The 21,872-nt window shown below is 34.4% G+C and overlaps 2 protein-coding genes across 39 annotated transcripts in view; one reads left to right on the top strand and one right to left on the bottom strand.

Annotated features, from left to right (window-relative positions):
- sm (heterogeneous nuclear ribonucleoprotein L) overlaps positions 1–21,872 on the bottom strand; it is a 128,302-nt gene that overhangs the window by 88,515 nt on the left and 17,915 nt on the right. For all 37 annotated transcript variants that reach the window (XM_086828375.1, XM_020946250.2, XM_086828359.1 and 34 more), the window contains exon 3: positions 4,961–5,098. In XM_086828375.1, the coding sequence (XP_086684501.1) occupies positions 4,961–5,098 (138 nt within the window). The remainder of the gene's footprint in view (positions 1–4,960; positions 5,099–21,872) is intronic.
- Positions 1–21,872, top strand: part of TTLL6A (Tubulin tyrosine ligase-like 6A) — a 133,564-nt gene that overhangs the window by 102,771 nt on the left and 8,921 nt on the right. Inside the window, exon 6 of one of the 2 annotated variants that reach the window (XM_086828349.1) lies at positions 12,701–16,406. The exons of the other annotated variant lie outside the window; for it this stretch is intronic. Coding sequence (XP_086684475.1) covers positions 12,701–12,727 — 27 coding nt within the window. The 3' untranslated portion in view covers positions 12,728–16,406. Of the gene's footprint in view, positions 1–12,700; positions 16,407–21,872 lie in introns of those variants that run through there. 2 annotated transcript variants of the gene reach the window in all.

The raw sequence follows: 21,872 nt of genomic DNA, 5'->3' as shown, positions 1-21,872 counted from the left end.
TCCAACTCATTCCTCCTTTTTGGTTCGCATAAAGAGAGGGCACATGAGGGGCATGAATTTTCCAGGGTACTGGTCGGTTTAGGTCTAGGCTTTGGCTTTTGCTACAGCTATGGCTTTTGCCGTCACCGCATGTCCTTTGCTGCTGCTGCAGCTAGAAAACCAACCCCAAACCCTGGGTTATGGAACCACCCGCCTAGCTCGTTGGCTTTTGCCAGGCTACGCATTATGGTCTGTTGGATGCTGCTGCTGCTCCGGTTGTTACGCCGGTTGCTCCAACTCCTACCAGTGCTCCTGCCTCGTGCTCCCCACTCCTGCTCCTGCTCCTGCTCCTGCTCCTACTCCTGCTCCTGCTCCTGCTCCTACTCCTGCTCCTGCTCCTGCTCCTACTCCTGCTCCTACTCCTGCTCCTGATCCTGCTCCTACACCTACTCCTGCTCCTGATCCTGCTCCTGCATGTGTCACATATTGCAAAAGCTGCAGCTGCCGTTACACATTCCTGGGCTTTAGCTTATGCCTGACTGCAGCCTCACAGTTTGCTTCTGCTTGGTATTTGCTAAAAATCAGGGTATATCTAATATGTGACAATATATTAAATAAAGAAAGAAATTCTAGATGAATTTTACTATAAAGAAAACACTATTGAAAGCTTGAAAAGATATATATTTCTCATAATTCTCATAAATTCCGAACTTAAACATGATATATACGTCTTTAAAATTATGAAAAATCAAGGATTATAGAGAGGTTATTCATAGGAAGAGCTGTATAAATATTTCCTAAGAAAAATCAGTCAGAAAGCATAGATTTGTGTTATATTAAAATAAGAACTCATAAAAACCATAAGTTCTCTATTAATATGAGATAAAAACCAACTTAATTCCTTGCACATTTAGATTTCCAATTAAAAATATAACTGATTTTAATAAAAACAAGAAATGAAGTTAACTTCAAGAAGCCAAAGATTAAATGCCCTTGCAGTTAGCCATAGAATCACGGGTTTGAAAGTGCAATCGATTGTTACTAACCCAAGGATTCATTAATATCAATCTCTTAATAGGCGACTTTGTCTTTGTATACCACCAAGAAGCTCTAAATTATAATATATTAAAATGATATATATATATATCTGCTAAGTTTTTGAGTAAATCAAAGTTTTCCAAATATCATAACTAAGCATAAAAATTCAATAATTTCAATACGGAAAGCATTTCTGTTCTAGTTTTAATAGCGCTAACAAATATGCATACTGAGTTTTAGAATTTAACAAATTCAATTTTTTGCCAAATTTTGAACATTTTAGCGATGTAACCCCTTATCAATTTTTGAAATTTTCGAAAAATTATATTTCTTTCGGACATAGCTAGATCGATTCATCTGTTCATGCTGATCAAGGGTGCAAAAATAGAAATAGAAAATCTTGTGCATGATGCCTGAACTTATGCCTCATAACCGGGTATCTCATAGTCGGTGAGCCTTCTCAAACTATACAGTTTTTTCTTGTATTTTTTTCCCTAGACCCGCCATTTCCTATACATTTTTTTCTTTTGCCAACAAAGTCGAACAGCGTTCTGATAAGCCGCTTCAAAGAGGGTTTTACATATGCCAGCCGTGCAGCAGAAGCAGCAGCAGCAGGAGTAGCTGCCTCCTTTGGGATTGGTTGGTTGCATTTGCATTGTGGCTGCTACGCCTTCTGGCCTTCATGCTAATACATTATTGAACATTGTTGCCCTCCGCTGGTGTCAGCTAATACCCGTCATCCTACGTCCTACGTCCTACGTCCTTCGTCCTTTTGGTCGTCAAGGGAGCAACTTTTATTGCATTTTTTTAGCTGCAACTCTTCAACTTTAACATCCCGTTGGTGGTTTTTGTTGGCGAGTGTTTGGGCGCACAACTTTATCATCTATCATCTCGTTTTGCCCTCGACTCTGGCATTTTCCGCACATATGTATGTATGCATAAGCAAATTTCCTTTGATGCTTTTAGTGTCTTCTTATTAAAAAGTTTTTAATCTTATCCCCCAAAAGCTTTTTGTTCCGTGCGGATAAGCGGCCTTTTGCCCACTTTTCCTAGCCTCGGCTGCTGTGGAAATGTGGAAAGCAAAAGCAGAGCTATGGAAAAGTTCGCTTCCCCACTTTACTTTTTGGCATGTGCATGTGTGACTGGGTGGAAACGGATAAGGAGGAGCCTGGGAAAATGCGGCAGTGGCAGTGGAAATGGGAGTCTGCATTGTTGACAAAAGTTCCGGCTGCTATTAGAGGTCGTTTAGTTTGCGATTAGTTAAGCCAAAGCTAGTTGAAGCGTATGATGGAGCGTTCCTTCGTTCCGACGAACGTGCGCAAGGCCCAAGTTTTCCCCGGAAAACTTTCCGGAAACAGTTTTCTTTCGGTCATGTTTCTTTAGAGTATTTCAGTGGGAGAAATTGCACTTCCCAGAAGCAGCAGTAGCAGAAGCACAAATAAATTCAATTTTAAATGGCCTAGAAAAGTGCTAAATAATTTAGCACTAAAGTTTAATTTAATGGGAATTTGAATGTAGTCTGATGTGTGCTTTAAAATATCTCAAATTCTTCGTTTTATAATGTCATTCCTGTATCAAGTTGATCCTCAGTTAAGTGGCCTGTATCGTTGTGCATTCTTTTAGCCTTAAATCAAACTTCTGATGTCACAGGAAATGCACTTAATCCGATTTGCAGCTTCATTAAAACAGCGAAATGCCGCTCAATAAAACGCACATGTAACAGATATTTTTTCCGGGCTGCCAGAAGCTTTTAATTTGTGTCGCCATAACGAGAAACCGAGAGAAATGGAGGAGAATTGTTAAGAGAATTGCTTAATTCCAGGGCAAACAACGCTTCGCCGTGGCGATGACTTAAGTCAACAGAAAGATTTATTTCCGTTGAAAAGGCTGCGCGAGAATATAAATCCATTGAGTTGGACTTTACGACAATGGGACCTGGGGATCTGTGAGGAGTCATTCAGTCGGACGAGCGAACGGTATATCCTGCTGCACCAGGCTCCGAGGCAGCCATTTTGTCGGATGCGAATTAACATGTCTGGGCTTGTGCTGGCTTTATCCCACCGAAACCCAAACCCACTGGCACAACAAACGCACCAGTACACACACACAGACACAGCTGCAGAATGCAACTACTGCTGCTGCCTGCTGCCTGATGCTGCTTGTGGCCCCAAATAATTTTCAGTTTTTGTAGTTTTCATACTGCATGTTTTCCACTTCACAGGATTTTATGTTCCACTACGCTCGCACTTGGCTCGAGTGCTGGAAAATACAATTGCCTGGGCACAAACACTTCTCTCAAACACACACACACTGAAGAAAAAATGGGAAGCTAAAAAGGATTTTCTACTATAAAACTCAACAGGAAGTTGGAAAGGCCTAGTTTTCAGTGAGTTACATGTTAAATTGGTTTACAAAAGGTATCCTTGATTATCCCGATCCTTTTATAGATGGTTTTAATTCGCATGCCTGAATTGTCTTTCTAAAACCAGTTGCGAATTATTAGGTATTTCTATGAAAATTATCAGAAAGTTAAGTTTTTCATGGATTAAATGTGAATTTAGTTTCCAAGAACAGTCTTTGATTTCTTAGCTCTTTAAAAAGAGTGATCTCAGGCAAAAGTATCATTTTCCAGAATTTAACCAGTTGAGAATTATAAGGTATATTTCGTAAAACTTTATAAAACTCAACTGATTGTACTAATCCTTTAAATATATTTATGTAAACAAGTTATTTTCCCAACTAGAACCCAACTACTGCAACAACTAACCCACAAAAGACATATTCTTATCCCATTTTATGTATCATTTTTCTCTGTGTAGTAAGAAAGAGATGCACTGAGAATATGAAAGGCAAAACATTTCCGCATTTTTTGTTTTTCTTTGCCTATGCTATGTAGTGCCTGTGCCGCCAAATGTGTTTTGCCTTTGCTAAAAAGACAATAAACTGTGGCAGTATGCGTGTCTCGGCTGAAAATGTGTGTAAGTGTCTCTACCCTATAGGGCCAGGATATAGGGCGACAACTATAACTATAGCGGATAACTGGGTTGGGAAAAATGGGAAAGCAAAGAGCTGCTTGATCCACATTTGAATGAAGTAAGTTTTTTGGCTTTTGCAGAACATATTTTTACTTATTAAATGCTTGCAAAGAAGGAAGTTACCTTAAAACTTTTCTTTTGATTTGAAATTATTACTTTAAACCTAAAATTTCTGGTATATTTCATTTCTCAACATTACCTTTTTCAGGCAGAGTAAAAAACATTTCGAGTCCTAGTTTTGATTTCTTTTTTCATGAGTTTCTGTACATGGCTTCGCACATTTTTCCCGCCCCATAACACTTGAGTACTTTATACATTTTTTATTTCATTTTTTTGTTCCGGTACATTGTGTTTGTTTGCTTTTTTTCCTCGTCTTATAATTGTTGCAGGTTGTTGCAAGTCTAACAATGCACTTGGTCTAAACACTTGCCCATCTACTGCTATCCCCACTTATGGCCAAGTCCCTGGCATACACGAAGGACCCCTTCTTTCTGGCCATTTTGTAGCTAAAAAGTATCTAATGTTGTGATAAGAACTAAAATACCACAAAAGCCAGATGAAATCAACACTCAACAGGATATGCACACAAATGTGTATAGGTTTTTTGGGCCAGAGGCGACAATGTGGCAAATAACCGCTTTTCAAATCCTTGGCACACACATGCCTGAAAACTCCGGTCGAGTGTGTGACAAGTTTCTCAACAGCCACACAAATACAAATTGCAATGGATTTCGTTTTATTTTCTTCAATATTTTGCCTCGAAAAAAAAAAATAAAAGAAAAATAAGAAATACGAGATCTGCCCCCAAGACATTTCACCATACTAAGTAGCTAAAGGATATAAAGGATAATATATATATATTATGTATGTAAGAGTAAAATATATAATATATCGATGTGTGTACTTACAACTGTGATGGGATAGAAGGGATTTATGATGGTGAAGAGTAGAATGTGATTTGGCCGTGTAGTCTCTGGACGCTTTCTCCGTACATCGTCATTTGACTTGTTCATAAGTGCTTGCTGCTGGTTCTGTTGTTGTGTGGACTGTAAAAATATGTACACAAACACACATATTGATATATATATTTATATGGATAAGTATCGGGATTTTGTGGTGACGAAAAGTATAACAACAGATTTATCAATATATACAGATATATACATATATGGATACATATAGTAAATATGCGAGTGTCTAGTTCGGCATGTGCTGCATTATTTGTGTTTATATTGCGGCTTTCGATTTATTCGGTCATAAATACAGATTGCTAAAGGGATTTATTTCAATCTAATCTTGATTTTGTAAGCAATATTTCTAAAAAGTTCAAGCCAAAGCTACTGAATCAATTGTAAATATTTTGTTAACGAGAATTATTTTTATACCCTTGCAAGGTATTATTTTTTCAATCAGAAGCTTGCAAATCAGTGAAGAAGTCATTTCCGACCCTATAAATCATATATATTCTTGATCAGAATCAACTAGCAAATCGATCTAGACATGTTTGGTTGGAATATAAATTTTTGAAAATTTTTCGAAAATTGCAAAAATAGATAAGGGGTTACATCATTAAAATTGTTAAAAATCGGAAAAAATTTTAATTTCTTTAAATAAAAAATTCAGTATGCAGATTTATTAACCTCACAAAAACTAGCAAAGAAAAGCTTTCCGAATTAAAATTAAGGCATTTTTGGCTTAGTTGTGAGATTTTTAAACTTTGATATTTTGGGAAAATTGTCATATGACAATATTGATGCTAAAATGCGAATATTTTAAGCTTAATTATGATTTGCGATTCGATCCTTTAATTTAATTTCAAACTGCAAGGGTATATCAACTTCGTGTTCCCGAAGTAAGTTTTCTTTCTTGTTATATTTGGTTTCGAAAACTAAGAAAACTAAAATTAATTGAAATCTAAGTTTGTTTTAGAATATAAATTTGATTCTTGAGCATTAACTAAATTTAAATTTAATTTAAAGATAAGGAATACCTATTAAATAATAGAATACTGATTCACATTCCTGTTTTCCGATTCTGTTTACAACTTTTTAAATATTAAACTCAATTTGAGGAATTTTCAAGTAATTACTTAACCATAAAATCGTAATTTTTACGCCTAAGTTATATATTCTTTTTACGAAAAAATAACTCAGGTATCGAAATTGTTTTTTAAATCTATAATAACGTCCCAATTTTAAATAAATTTCTTTAAATAATTATCCCTACTTTATCGGGATTATCCCATCGCTTACGTAAAAACCAAACGAATTGATTTTCTGCACTAATGGCATAATTTTAAGCCAATGCAAAAACAAAAACACATTTTTCTATGGCTAAGTGCAAAAATGCAATGTTTTTTATTTTAATTTGTAGTTTTCTTTCGCACGTTAATTGACGCTGTCACGTGGATATGTTTAAATGCTCAAATGCTGAATAATATTTGCGGTTGAAATGGCAACAACGTGGTTAAAGCCAAACCCGAAATCGTAGGTTTTTTTTTTTGTTTTTGTGTTGGCCACAAGGCATAGCTAACATAATTTCCGTTTTGTTTTCAGTTAGTCAAGTTTTTCGAAATAAATTGCGGAATTTAGGTGAACCATGTTCATGTCACGTTCAAATGTCAATCAGTGGGCGACGACATCTGCGAAAGGGGCTGCTGCTGTTGCTGCCGTGGAGTGAATTTAAATTTTTCACATTTTTCCGAAGGCAGGTGTTTTTGGTCTTGACACCGAAACACCGATGATGCCCTGCACTAATTAACTCGGTACTTAGGCTTTGGTAAAACTTGGATAATTTCGAATCATTACAAGAGTTTTCCGTAACCACCTTGACGTTTTCCTTAACTTTTCCCTCATAGTTGGCTGACGTTTTTCTTGTCGCTTACACGACGCTTGAACTTGTCAGGCGGCAGGAAGGCTCCAGCTCTACTAACTAATTACTATTAAAGTTAATTAACTTTTTCCCAAGTTCCGATTCACCACTCTGTTGCCGGTTCTGCTTGCCACAATTATTTCATTGCTGACTTTGGCTCACTTTAAGAGCGTCGATGCATTTCACAAAAGTGGATACACTTAACCCTTTTTCCTTTATAAATACATATTTATATATAAAGACCGAGTAGTACTAGTAAACTGACGATGCCTGTTGCTACCTGGGGGCGCCTTTGTATTCATTGCCTGACTTTTGCAATTAGGTTAATGGTTCGCCTTTGTGACGTATTTTTAGATGCCAGTGCGAGTTCTGTATACGTATAATAAATACAAATATGTAAACATTAAGGCAAACAGCGATGAACTCGACAGCAACCGCTGACCTTAGCTTTATATTTTACAATTGCCTGGAATAATTAAAGTCAAGAGCAACACAACAAAAAGAGAAAAAAGAGATAAAAGAATAAAGATGCTTTTACAAAACTAGAAAGCTTGAACAGATTTTATCTTGAATAACTTAAATATGTTGGGGTTTTTGTTAAACCATACAACTGCAACAGAGATATGGATTTAATTGAAGGACAATCGAGCTAACAACACAAAAGATAGTACGAAATAAATATGAATTCAATAAATTCAAATCAATTTTAATGACTTCCCAAGAAAATGGTAAATTGATCATTTTGTGCAACTTTATTATCCGCTTCACATCATCACAGAGATTGGTAATCCAACACCTAATGCCAACCGACAGCTTCCTGCCACAACCCACACAACGTCCTTGGTTTATCTCCAAGGGTTAATTCAAATTTCAACAAGTTTGACGCATACAAAGCGATTTGTATGAGAATCCGAGGAAAAGAAAAGAAAGCAAAGAGCTAAGCGAAGGAAAAACATTTGTTTTCTGTCAAATTTGCCTTTAATAATAATACACCAACCATTCACATTTTTCTTTACCCCCTTACCTCTCTCTCTCTCTGCCTCTCTGTACCTTCACTTTTCCCAAGAGTTCTCTCAATTTTCCCTGTATTTTATATATTTTTTTTCTTTTAGTTTCCATAAAACTCACCCCCAAACACGTGTAAGAAAATCCCACAGCATTGAAAACTGTTGATTAAATTACAGAAAAAACAACAGCGAGCTACTAAAATGATTGATGGATGGAAGGATGGATGCCTAGATAGATAGATGGATAGATAGATAGATAGATAGATAGATGGAAAGATGGATAGATAGATAGATAGATAGATAGATAGATAGATAGATGGATGAATAGATGGATAGATGTATGGATAGATAGATAAATGGATGAATAGATGGATAGATGTATGGATAGATGGATAGATAGATAGATGGATAGATAGATAGATGGATATATAGATATATGGGTAGATCAATAGATGGATAGATAGATAGATGGATATATGGATAGAAAGATAGATGGATAAATAGATGGATGCATAGATGGATAGATGGATAGATGGATAGATAAATAGATAGATAGATGAATGGATTGATAGATAGATATATGGATAGATGGATAGATGGATAGATGGATAGATGGATAGATGGATAGATAGATAGATGGAAATATGGATAGTTAGATACATGGATGTATGGATAAATGGATAAATGGATAGATGTAAAAATGGATAGATGGATACATGGACAGATGTATATGTAGATGAATAGATAGATGGATGGGTATATGAATGATCAATAGATAGATAGATGGGAATATGGATAGATGAATATATGGATAAATGGATAGATGGATGGATGGGTAGATCAATAGATGGATAGATGGATAGATTGATAAATAGATGGATATATAGAAAGATTAATGGATAGATGGATAGATTGATGCTTGGTTCGAGGGTTTAAAACTTGAGTGCATTGCGCCTATATAGAAAAAGAAGTCTACAATTTATTTGGTTGCTTTTGTTGACTTCCCAATTTCGCTTTATTTTTGGTTAAAAACATTTGAAACATTTTTAGCACAGCGGCGGACGGAATTGAAAATAGCCCAAAGGCTAGAGAGAGCTGGCAGCGGTGTTGCAGTGTTGCAGTGTCGCGGCTGCATACCGCAACGCATTTCAGCTCGAACCGCAACGAAATGAAGATGAATTACCCACAAAATCTCACTGGGGAGGGACTGAACACTGAACAGATAGACAGACAGACAGACAGACAGACGGTCGGTGGGTCCATGCAAATTGCGAATTGCAAATCACAAATAAATTTCGCTTCGAGAAATTTGCACTCAGTCGATCAAGCGGTCGCTGTTCGTATAAAGTGCAGCAAGCCACATATCCAACAGATACATAGATAGATACCAAGAGATACAAGTGCACAATATAAATGCGTTTGCCAAGAAATCCACGCAGCAAAAACGAAAACAACAAAAATGAAACAACAACATATATAAGAAAGCAGAAAAATCGACGAAGAAAACGATGTGTCGCCCCGTCATGAAGATGAAGATGAAGAAATCGCAATAAACTGCAAGTTTCAGAATCTCAGATAAAGAATCGAGGTAGTAAAAATAGCCAGAAATACTGCCACAGAGATTCAGTTAGGACAGACAGACAGTCAGATAGGGAATGACAGTCCGGGGAGCTAGACAATTGAAGTATGTACTGGCATTTTGTCAAAAATATCCTTAAAGGATGACTTGCTCAGAGTGAAAGATGCCAAAACTCATGATAGATTGAGGAATATCACAAAAAAATACATTTCCCTGTTAATTTCTTGTAATCAGAGAGCATAAAACAAAGGTTTTGCTAAGGAAATTGACAATATAATATTGTTGAATCTTAACAACAAACTCTCCTCTTGATTACTTTAGTATTTTCTTCATAATAACCTATGAATTCATCTCTTAATTAATAATTACAAGTCATACTCTCTTGACACAAAATATCCCAGAAACCACACAAGGACTTCTATGTAATCTACCTTGCCACAAAATGAAGACAAGATGATCCATTTGTGGCATTTGTTCAACTCATTTGTTGCTTCTAATTGTCCCAGGTAGCTAAACTAATCAAAAAGAAAAACTTCGCCAGCAGCCCCAAAAGTGTCCATCTCGCACATGTGCTGGTGCTCTTCATTTTCTACAAATCCAAGAGTCATCATCAGCATCATGGTGGATGTGTCGTCTTGCCTTCGAGCCAAAAAATAAAAATGTATAGAAAAAAAGTGAAATGAAAAGAGGGAAAATGTCTGGCGACAGCAACATGAGGCGGCATTTGTTACTCGCAATTAGATGCACTGTATTCCGCCAGCCAGCAGACACAGTCGCACACTCCGGTCATTTTTTCTGTCCAATCGCAGAAGAACCAGCACTACACCCCTTGGTTAGCCCAATGTCGAACGAAAATTGCACATAAAATGCAATTTACAAAATGTTTTGCTTCTGCAAAATCCGTTTTTGCATTGCGAAATTTAATTAAAACAGCACAGCACAACCACCACACAATGAAATGAAATTAAATGCTGCAGATCAGTGAGCGACAAGAGCGAGTGGTGCCAGATCTGCCGTCTTGGCCAGGCCAAGTAAAAACATCAAAAGTCCAAGTCAAGTGGTGGATGTAACATCAAAAACGAATAAAACAGGGAGGGACTTTTGCCATTTAAAAATAATAAAACAATGTGCAAAAGTTATAAACACTGCAATTTTTGTATCTGAGAGATACATTTCGCTACGCAACCTCCACTTCTTCTTTTGGCGGCAATCAATCATTCCCGCAAAAGACAAACCTTTTAAAACTATATAATATAGAATCGTGAATGCTATTGGCATTGCTCATCTCCTCGGCGTCATCATGGCACACACACGTCAGAGAGATACATTCTCATGAATGACATAAGTACTCTTTCTAAATACATTTGTATATTTGTTTTTGTTGTTTCGTTTTCTGTATCTGATTTGTGGCCAAATCTCTTGGTAACAAACGGCAATTGCTCTGCGCTCAGCGCTCTACTCGGTCCGTTCTATATATTCAGTATTTGCCATTTGGCCAGATCTCTTATCTCAGTTAGCAACGCTCATTAGTCACAGCGGGTGGCGGTGGTGGAGCACGTGGAGCATTGAAAATTGTCATTAGTTCGGCGTTTTGATTTTTCCCCGTGCCGTGCCCCATGCTCGTATTTTCCTCACCCTTTCCATTTTCATTTCCCCCCCCTTCTGGCTTTTCAGCTGACGTGTACAATAGAGCATGAGCAATAGAACAATATGAGGGGGGGAAAAGTAAATTGCATGTGCTTTGGTTTCTAATGATTTTCAATTAGAAACTGTGAACACACTCCCCTTTTTGACCACATACTGAGATTAAGGCCACAAATTTAATTACTGATATTAATCTATCTATTAATCTGCCTTTAAGTTCTCTTCGACCAAAGGAATCGTTAGCAAATAATTCACTAAATCTGATGTAATTAATATCATAAAAGCAATGTAAATATTTGTGAAAGTTAATTGAATCTAAAGAGGTTTACATCTAATAATTATTAATTGGTAATAAATACTTTCTTTTTCTGCAAACAATTAAAGTTTATCTAAGGCAATTTCTATGGTTTTATGTTTAATTAATTTTACTAACTACAGTCAGCTTAGCTAGACTATCTAAGCTTAAAATTACTTAATCTAAACTAGAGTTTTATATATTTTAAAAACTTGTAAACATTTTTATAGTTTTCTAGAATCTTTTTTTATATATGATCTAAGCAATTTTGTTACTTTAAGTTATGCCTAAACAAACTCCTATTATTTAAACCGCATTAAATCTTAATTCCCTAAGAAAAACTCGTCCATTTGCACAAGGAAAAACTATTGACGAGCCAGACACCCACCGTGCAAAAAATAAATACAACAAAATAAGAGAGGCAGGAAAGTAGGGAACACACACAACAAACTGTGCCATAAATCCATCCATCTTTTCAACAAACTCAGCCAAAGGCAAAAAAGAAAAGTACCTACCGATGCTGCTGTTTGTTGTTTGCTGTTGATTTGAGTTTTCGTCATTTTAATGTCAGTTCACTTGACGTGCCAGTGGATATAGCAACAAACTAAAGATACTCATACATGGACAGATGGACAGATGGACGGATGGACAGATGGAGGGATGGACAGATGGAGGGATGGATAGAGGAATGACTGAATGACTGAGTTCCGACCGCGTTGATCACTTATGACAACACAGTCCGCTTCTTCTGCTTCTTTGGCCGTGTGCACATGTAATTTATGTGGAAAAATCTTTTCGGCCGCTTCAAACATAAAACAATTTTCATTTTCATTTTCATTTCCAAACCTCCTAACCCCCTACCCAGCCTCCTTGCGGTCTGCGCGCAATTTACGCGCCGCTTTTCATGTGAAAATCCTCACTAATTCGTCTGTTTTGGGCCTCTCGTATCGCTTCTTCTTCTTTTCGTTTTTCATAATTTTTTTTATTTATGGAAAATGCTTTTAAATGCGCATAAAAATACAAGCATGTGCGGTTGGGAATATACATTTTGGTATTGAGTCAGAAAATTGATTGCCCAAGAGGCAAAGGATTGATCAGGAAATGAGCTGAGAAATGCGGTCAACCCTTTGGCCTGGCTCTTTAATTAAATTAAATTTAGTAAAACTAATTTCAATTGCGTAGAAACACAAAGTAAATTGTACATGCCATGTGAATAAGATTAATTTATATTTATTTTTGGTTCTCGTCCCAGGCTAACCGCACATCAGCAATTGAATAAAATGTAAGCAAAAATGTCAACAAATCTGTGAGATTTTCACGCAATCTCCGTCTGTCATGTGGATGGACAAGAGAACCCCATCATCATCGTCATCATCATCATCTTATCTCATCATCATCACAGAGTGGGGATGCTGTTTTGCTGATGGGGAAAATGGGGGTAGTAGACATTCCTCACTGGGCGTGCACAATTGAAATTTTCACCATTGTACATACTACGAGAGGTGTTTCAATACCTTCAAGAAACCGCAATATATGCTAGATTTTAGTCTTTGTTTCTAATATTTTTATTTTTATTTTTTGGTATTGTTTGGACTGTTTGCTACGTCAATGAGTAAAATATTTCCGCTATTTTTCTTACTTGACAATTGGCCGACCGGGAAGCGCCAAGAAAGCAAAACTAATCAGCGGGATGCGTAATCGAATACACCTCGAGTGTATAAATATACTTAAGAACCTGAAACTTATATAAGGATTCAGGCACGTGCCAGACGCCGACCCAAATAAGTATCTGGTAAAGAGAATATTTATTAATAAGAATATATATATTCTTTCTTCCAGCGGAAATTCAAAAATTTGCATTATTCTATTCGCCTTTTGATCTATTTTACAACGTGCATGAAGAACAGAGAGTCGTATAATATCATCTCTAGGCCATATGCCAAAAATCTATATTTTGCTGCTGCGTTCGGGAAATAAGTGTCTGGCCGATTTAACATGAGCATTTATCATTTACTTAATGAGCAGTTAATAAGCTCATTGCAATATAAGCAGCTATATGGCCCGCAACTAATTAGGGGACCAACAAAAAAATACATATATCTATCGAAATTATTAGCATTCGATGCTTTATTGGTAATGGATTTTAAATAGATTTTTGTCGGGACTATAAAGATTTCTATACTTGGACTGTAAAATAAAACACTAAGTGGTTCTATGATTAAAAGAAACAATTTTGTAAATGTTTTAAGGACAGATACACCTTGTTTCTTAGGTTAATCGATAAGATATCGGTTTTGGCTTTCGTTTTCATTCAATGGTTTAAAAGATTATGATTTTTAATAAATATTTCTCTGGATATTTAAAGAAGATTCTAATGACTTTAATTAAACGATAAAATAAACTTAGATTAAACTTATTTTGAAAAGAAACAAAGATATACAAGTGTTTTAGGGAAAGATACACCCTGTTTCTTAGGCTAATCGATAAGAAATCGGGATTTGCTTCAACAAATTTGAAGCTGATTTACATTTTGTGGTTTATAAGAGGAGGATTTTTAATAAATATTGGTCTGGATATTAAAAAAAAAAAGATGATAACATAATAAACTAAACCCAGACTTATTTTCGAAAATAAATAAAGATATACAGATGTTTCAAGGAAAGATGCAACCTGTTTCTTAGTGTAACCAATTTTAAATCGAATCGTGCATTAAAAAAATGAAAACGTTTAAAATTGTCGAACTCTAGTTTAACATAAGTTTAAATATCAGAAACATAAAGAAAATGCTTAAAAGAAACGTTTTTAAAAGCAATTAAAAGCTTGAAATGTTAATTTGCAAATATAAATTTAAATCTATATTCATAAACTTTCTTTAAACATTAACTAAAATATTTCTTACCCCTTGTGTGCGCTTGAAACTAATGCTAGTACTGTTTTTTCTGTGGCAACTCACCCACCTGAAGTGCTAAGTCTCACGTACTTATATACTTATAGAATAATCCCCCCAAAAAATAACTTCATGTAGTGCTTGGCCAAAATTTATGGCCACCAACAGCTCCGGGCAATTGCAGTGCGATAAAAATTTCATTTACCAACTTAGTTTTTTCGGGAAAACACAGAGAGAGGAGAAGCTATGGCCATAATCATCATCAACACCACCTGCGACGCTGCCTACACTAAGCAAACAACACCAAGAAAACTCCGCACGCCGGGAGGCCAGAGCCACGCCCCCTAATCGGATTGAGGGTAGGAGGGAGAAAGGCGGGAGAAAAGCGGGAAAAATGGAGCAATTCACGTTCCTCTATTCAAATGTTTACTTTGGCCGCGGCATCTCCCATCGTCGCCGTCGGCGGCCACTAAATTAACGAGTCGCATCGTTCGGCCAAAGGAGCCACATCATTAACCATTAGATAGACAGTACGCCCTCGCAGGAATCTTTGAAGAACTTCTCAAACAAACCACCAAACAATTGCCACTCAGTACACAGTAAAAAATAGATTGTAAACAAGTTATTTTAAGCTATTTTTAATTTATAAATGCCTTTACTACGTTATTGATACCGCTAACTAAATTAAAAACAAATATTTGAAAGTGTATGTAAACATTTATCTAGTTTAAATAATAGATAAATATAAAACATGGCAATTTTTTGGTTATTTCTGCAAATTAATTGTTTAAACTAAAATAAAATTCAATGAAAACATAGCTAGTTTAATGATAGATTGTTTATTTAGAGATCTCTTTTCTTGGTAAGCAAATGTTTCCATTCCCAGGCTATAAACTTTCATCTGTTCTTATTTTCTTCTCTAATTAAATATGAAAATTAAAATAAAACCACTTGAATAAAAGCAGTAAATAAATATCAAACCCATTTTGTTAACAGCTTATTTTTGTGTGTGAAAATATCTAAAAATATTTGCATATTTTTCATGTGTATGTATGTGCAACAGCTAAGCCAACAAACAAATGTTGACTTGAAATGTGTTAATCATCAAATAGGAAAAGAAAAGCGAAACGGGAGCTGTTTGTGTAAACAACAACACACACCACACCTCACCTCACCCACTTTTTGCACCTGACCCACTGTACTATACATTCTGAGTTAAAAAAAAAAACTGAATTGAGCGGATCTAAGCAAACCGAAGTCGACAGCCATTAAATATTTGTCAGCAGTTTGCCGAAGTTTACCCTGTCCACCTTCGTGCTCACCTGTGGCCACCTACTGGTGGTGGTGGTGCCCCTCTAAAGCCACCACCTCACCTCACCTCACCTGAGTGAGCGCAAAATTAACACATGTGGCCAGACGATGTTGTTATTATTTTTTCGCTCTGTTTTTCTTTGTGTGTGCAACAGCATTTTTCCAGCTTGTGTCGTTGCCATTTCTTATTGTTTTTATCAATATTTAAACACATTTCACTTTATTTATTATTGTTGGCGTTCTGCAGAGTTTTTGGTTTCACTTGTGCGCTACCTTTAGAAACAGAGAACCTTTGGCAAGCTTTAAAGAAGCATTTAAACTATATATTGAATATTAATAGTAAGCTTTTTTCTAGCATTTAATACTTTAATAATCTTTAACCTTTTACAGTTCAAGTTCTTTACTATTAAAGTATTTATTTGTTTTACAAATATCTGCTAACCTGTTAGCATTTCACTATCTTTTTTTTCTGAATAAATTCACCCTATTCTTGGAAATTGTAATTGCCATTTAGGCATCATCTTTTTTGGTCTTATTTAAAATCCAAAAACCTAACTATGCAGTTAACATTTGTTGCATAAATAAAATGCCATTTAAATGGTTCTTTTTGCTGGCAATTTCGTTCATTTAAATGCATTCAAGTCAGTCATTTTAAATGGTATATTTAATCGACTTTCTTAGTCAGTGAAGAAGAATAATATCTGTAAGATGTTTTTGCTGTCTGTAAAAAAGGTGATCTGTTCTGTTTGCTACTCCTGGCTCATCCAAATTGTTTTCTTAGGTGTTTTTTTTTTTTGCTGCCGTTGAAATGTGCTATCAGTAGCGAAATGTGCCAAGGGAACAATTTAAATATTTCACGATACAAAAAAAATACAAAAAGAGTGACACAGGGAGAGAGTGAGTGCGAAATGCGGCATTTGTGTTGTCTCTTATTGCGTGTTTGGTGTGAACGAACTGTCGCTCATTTTGATGCGATGTTATTCCAACAATGCAAAGTGCGCTCCATAAATAAATAAAATTGAAGTATTGTATCTTTTTATCTTCTTTTTTTCTGTATATAGAGCAGAAACGCGAACATGGTCGACGCTATCAATAAATGCGATATGCGCGATTCAAACCATATCCCATATAATAATAATAAAAACGAGGCTAAAGACACATAATACCGATGCAGTGTTGTTGGCCAACTGTTATTTGATTATCAACGCTACTGATTGTTTCCGGCTTCTCGCCTCAATCACGCCATAATACAATAATACCATGGCCATTAAGGCTAAAGATACTTTCCACTGTACAAATTCTTATTATTTCCACTTTCTAATCCTTCTCATATAAAAATATATAATTTGTTTTTAAAAGCACATACCATAAATTAGCAAATGGATTGCAGAGTGATAGATATATCATTGAACTTACCTATAAAGAGATAAATAAAAGAGAAAATTATATAATTATTGCATTTAAATAATTATTATTACTAAAGAGGTGTTGCCATTGATAAATGACACCCGGCATGGGCATATATATATTCTTTTTTAATGAGAAAATTAATTAATTCTTAAATGGTTGCATTGCCAACCAGGTTAACCAATGCTATAGTTAATCACTGCAATATTTTGATTAACAATTCATTTATATCCATTTAGAGTAGAATATTAATGGCTACGACGACACAAGGACAGACACACACACACACACCCTTTTAGCATTAATAACTTTATTAAGGTTTTAATGAAATGATTTTAATAATATATACGAATATCTATATATATCTTTTTCAGATGGTGGGAAATAAAAAACTTTTTTGGGCCGAGGGTAAAGCTGGTTCCCGACCACAAAGGAAAAAAATAATAATGTTCTGCATAAATTCAATTCATTTTTTTATACCTCATCGAAGTGCAAAGTTTTTCTGCTTTTTCAGCAATAATAAAATTCGCGTGGTTACAAAAAAAAAAAAAAGAATATATCTCTGAAGTGAACAGAAACCGCTAACAAATATGTAAAAAAATAATACAAAACCCAAAATTAAGCAACAAAAAGTTCTGGAAATTGGAAAATGGTATTCTACACGTCTTAGCATTCATTCTCTCAGTGTGTAAATAAGTTTATTGACTTTTCATTATGCAATGAAGAATGAAATCCAATTATACAGTGATTTTAAGCAACATTTTAATTAAATGTTTGCAAAATAGTTTTGATTTGATTTAAAAGTCTACAAAATTAAGTGTCACACATCAAAGACTTATGAGTCGAGGAAGCAAACCGCAAAAGTGTGCAAAGTAATTAAAATTTCTAATTTATATATTGAAAACACTTTCTTTTTGACTCCTAATTATGCAAATGCAATTCAGATTTAATGCATCCAAATGACAGACGAAAGGCGATGAAATCGCTACTATATGGATATATATATAAAAATATATGGTATATACAAGTCACTTAAACGAAATGCAAACGAAATTCCAATGCTCAGAGCGGAGAATTGGGTCAATACATTTAAAAGGCACGAAAAAGGAAATGCAAACGAACAAAACGATCGGGATTGTTTGTGTACATATCCATATACATATGGAATACAGACATGTATGGTAGGCATATATACATATAGGTACAGTAAGTATCATAAAAAGGTCGCTTAAAAAAATACCCGAAAATCGTACGAAAAAAGGCATGGATTCCCAAAAGCCACAAGTTCGATAGAGGTTTTCAGGGTGAAGGGCTTGAGGTTAACCTCAAAGATAAAGTCAGAAATGTATAGATACATTTAACAGAACTGTAGTTTAACAGAAAAATGTATAAGAAATAGGTTTTATAATAATATAGTAGCTGTTTTATCGAAGTTTGGGTTATTTATAATTATATGTTATTATATATATTTGACATTATAAGAAATTAGAGATTTAACGAGGATTATGAATATTTATGTTGCATATTTAATAGATTTTTTAAAACAAGAAGAAAAAATTAATCGGTATATATCTTAGACTTTAAAAAGACAAATTAGGAACTAATAAATATATTAGTATATGTAAAAATGTATTTATTTATTCAATTAAACCATAAATATATAACATACATATTCAACCAATTATAGCTCTTTTATTTAAGTTAAAAATTTTAGTATTTAAGTAAATACTACTTCTAAAAATATATATGCTAAAAAAGTCTTATTTTTAGCTTCCACTAAAATTCCAATCGATTGGAATTACTGTGATCCAATTCCCGGGGGCCATCAATGGGTTAACTACCACCAATGCATTTCGCATTCGATTTCGCAAAAGCGCAGCTCCAAAAAAAAACGTGTTTACCCACAAATACGAATCGGGAGAGAAAAAAGCACACACACACATATATATATATATATATATTTATATATATGTCTGTGTATACATACATATATAAATAAAGCCCAAGCACCGTTAGCAACACATAAAGAAATAAAAATAAACGCAGGCGGATGAAGGAACGAAAGCAAAGAAAGGCCTAAAAAGCCCCAAAAACAAAAAGGAAAAAAAGAAAATAAAATAAAAAGAAAATATATAAAAAAAATCGCACGAGGCGAATTCAACGGTTTTGCAATGCATACGCCTCTGCCACAGTCGACGTCGCTGCCAATGCACATGACTGACTGACTGACCGTTTTCACCGCTCACCTTCTCTTTCTCACACACTCTCTCACGCGTCCAGCGAACGCTCGAAGTTATTTTTTTTATTCTTTTTTCGATTCCAGCGGATTCGCTTTTCGCCGCTAAAGCCGAGCTTGCAATTTGCAGCGTTGCATTTGGCGCTGCTCGCCGCTTTTATTGCAATTGTTATTGCTACAGTCGAGCTTCTATAGATGGAAATACTATGTATCTCATAATTACAATTTCAACGGACTTTGAGATGTAAGATACTTTGAACAGAATGCATCTGAAAGATATCTTCAAAATTTAAAATCATTTAAACTCTATCTTCAAGAAGTTTGAGATATAAGAACACTTTCAGATATTAGATACTATAAGATACATGTATTTTAAATACATATATTAGATATGTATAATTGGAAACTCATAGTTCTAATTTGAACGAAATTTTAAATGTGAGATACTTTGAACAGGATGCATTTTGAAGATATTTTTGGAATTTTTTTGCACTCAAACTCGATCTGCAAGAATTTCGAAATATATATGAAAACTAAACCAAAAAACTATTTCAAAGATATATATTAAATATCTATAGTTTCCATGTATTCCATAGTTCTTACTTCGACTTGTGAGATGCTTTAAATTAACGGACGAAAACTCTATCTTAAGAAAGATCAAGATATAGGAAATCAAACCCCAGGCTTTCAGATATGAGATGCTTTAAGCTGTTGGAATTTTAAATATATATTGAAATCTTTATCTAATTGAAACAAAATATTAAACTAAAATCATATAATTTTTCTATAAAGATTCCTGTATTTAAAAACATTAATCAATATTAAAATGTGTACTATATTTTTAATAACCATAACTACTACTTGTTAATAATGAATAACTAACTGATAATTCTTTATGCAAGATCGCCTTAAGTCGAACTTTATAATCGTCACTGCCTTATTTGCAATCGTAATTGAGCTATTAACCTTTATTCTAGTTTTTATTGAATATGAACTAAAATTGTTACATTGATTATATTAACTAATTAGCAAAATAGATTACTATTTATCTAAACTTGGAGAAAAATTATATATGTCTTTTTAAGAAACCTCAAATAATCATCAGAACTAGTTTCCCAATAGTTTTAATAAGAGAATTTCAACTAAAATTGGATGTATTTTTTTGAAAACTATTTATCTACCTAACTTAGTATTATAATGGTTTTTATTAGAACATTTAATCTAAAATGTGATATATCTTTCTTTTATTAAAAAATTCCAACTAGAACGTGATAAATATTTTTAAGAACCATAAAGTAATCTTCTTAACTTGGTACTCTTATAGCTTTTAATAAAGAATTCCAACTAAAATTGTATATATATTTTAAGAACCCTTTAAATAACCTAACTTAGTGCCCTAATGGTTTTTATTTGAGAATTCCAAATGTTTTTTTTTTTTTTCTGAAAACGTCGCGCGATTGTCTGTCACACAGACAGACATTGACAGACACGCACATTTAATTATATTTTTGCGCTATGTTGTTGTTTTTGTTGTTTAATTTAGTGGGTCAGCGAAATTATGCTGCTATTGTTGTTGTTTGTTTTTGATTTATTGTTGCTGCTACTGCTTGTTGTTATTGTTGTTTTTGTTCTGTCAGCGTTGCTTTAGCGTTGCTCGCCTCGTAACTGTTTCGCGGCTGCGCTTTTCGATTCGCATCCAAGCGCTGCAGCTGCGCAAAACTGGATTTCAAAAGCAACACCAGCATCAGCAGCAGGTAAGATACACAAAAAACAAAGCTACAAACTTGGAGAACATTTGCCGTGAAGGTAAACCGGCGCATAAAGCTAAAGGAAAGCAACAACTGCAATAACAACAAAAACAACAATAATGACTCTAAAACTGCATTGATTTGGATTTGCTGTTGCACAAAACACGTTTTTTCGAAAAAAGCATCAGCAAGGTAAAGCAAAAATTTCCATAAAAGGTTATTTAAGCACAAAATGAAAGGTAAGTACTATGACAATTGGTCACATCTTTTGGGGGGTTTTAATAAGATTATTTTATTTATTATGATAGGATGAATTACTTAATATCCTTTACAAACAAAATAATTATTTATAATGGTGAAAATTAGGAAAAACTCGTATGATATTCATTTAAATATGAATAAGAAGAAAGCTAAGTCTATACAATATATTGCTTCTTTTATTTGTTTATTGTACCCCTGAAGGACATTATAATTCCAGTTAGAAGCTTGTAACGTTGTGAAGGAATTATTTTAGACCCTATAAATCATATATATTCTTGATCAGCATCAACTGCCGAATTGATCTAGCCATGTCCGGTGTAAAAAACAAATTTTCAAAATTTTTGCAAAATTTGAAATTTTTATAAGGGGTTACATCATTAAAATTGTCAAAAATTGGCAAAAATGTTAATTTTCTTAAATATTAAACTAAGTAAGCATTTTTATTAATCTAATAAAAACTAACATTTAAAAGCTTTCCGAATTAAAATTAATGCTTTTTTGGCTTAGTTATGAGTTTTTTAAATTTTGATATATCGAAAAATAGCCATATACAAATATTGATAAATATCGATAC

Source organism: Drosophila serrata, unplaced genomic scaffold, assembly GCF_035046125.1.
Source record: "Drosophila serrata isolate PLE 108 unplaced genomic scaffold, ASM3504612v1 contig_184, whole genome shotgun sequence".
Classification (NCBI taxonomy): domain Eukaryota; kingdom Metazoa; phylum Arthropoda; class Insecta; order Diptera; family Drosophilidae; genus Drosophila; species Drosophila serrata.
This window is presented reverse-complemented; position numbering and strand designations above follow the sequence as displayed.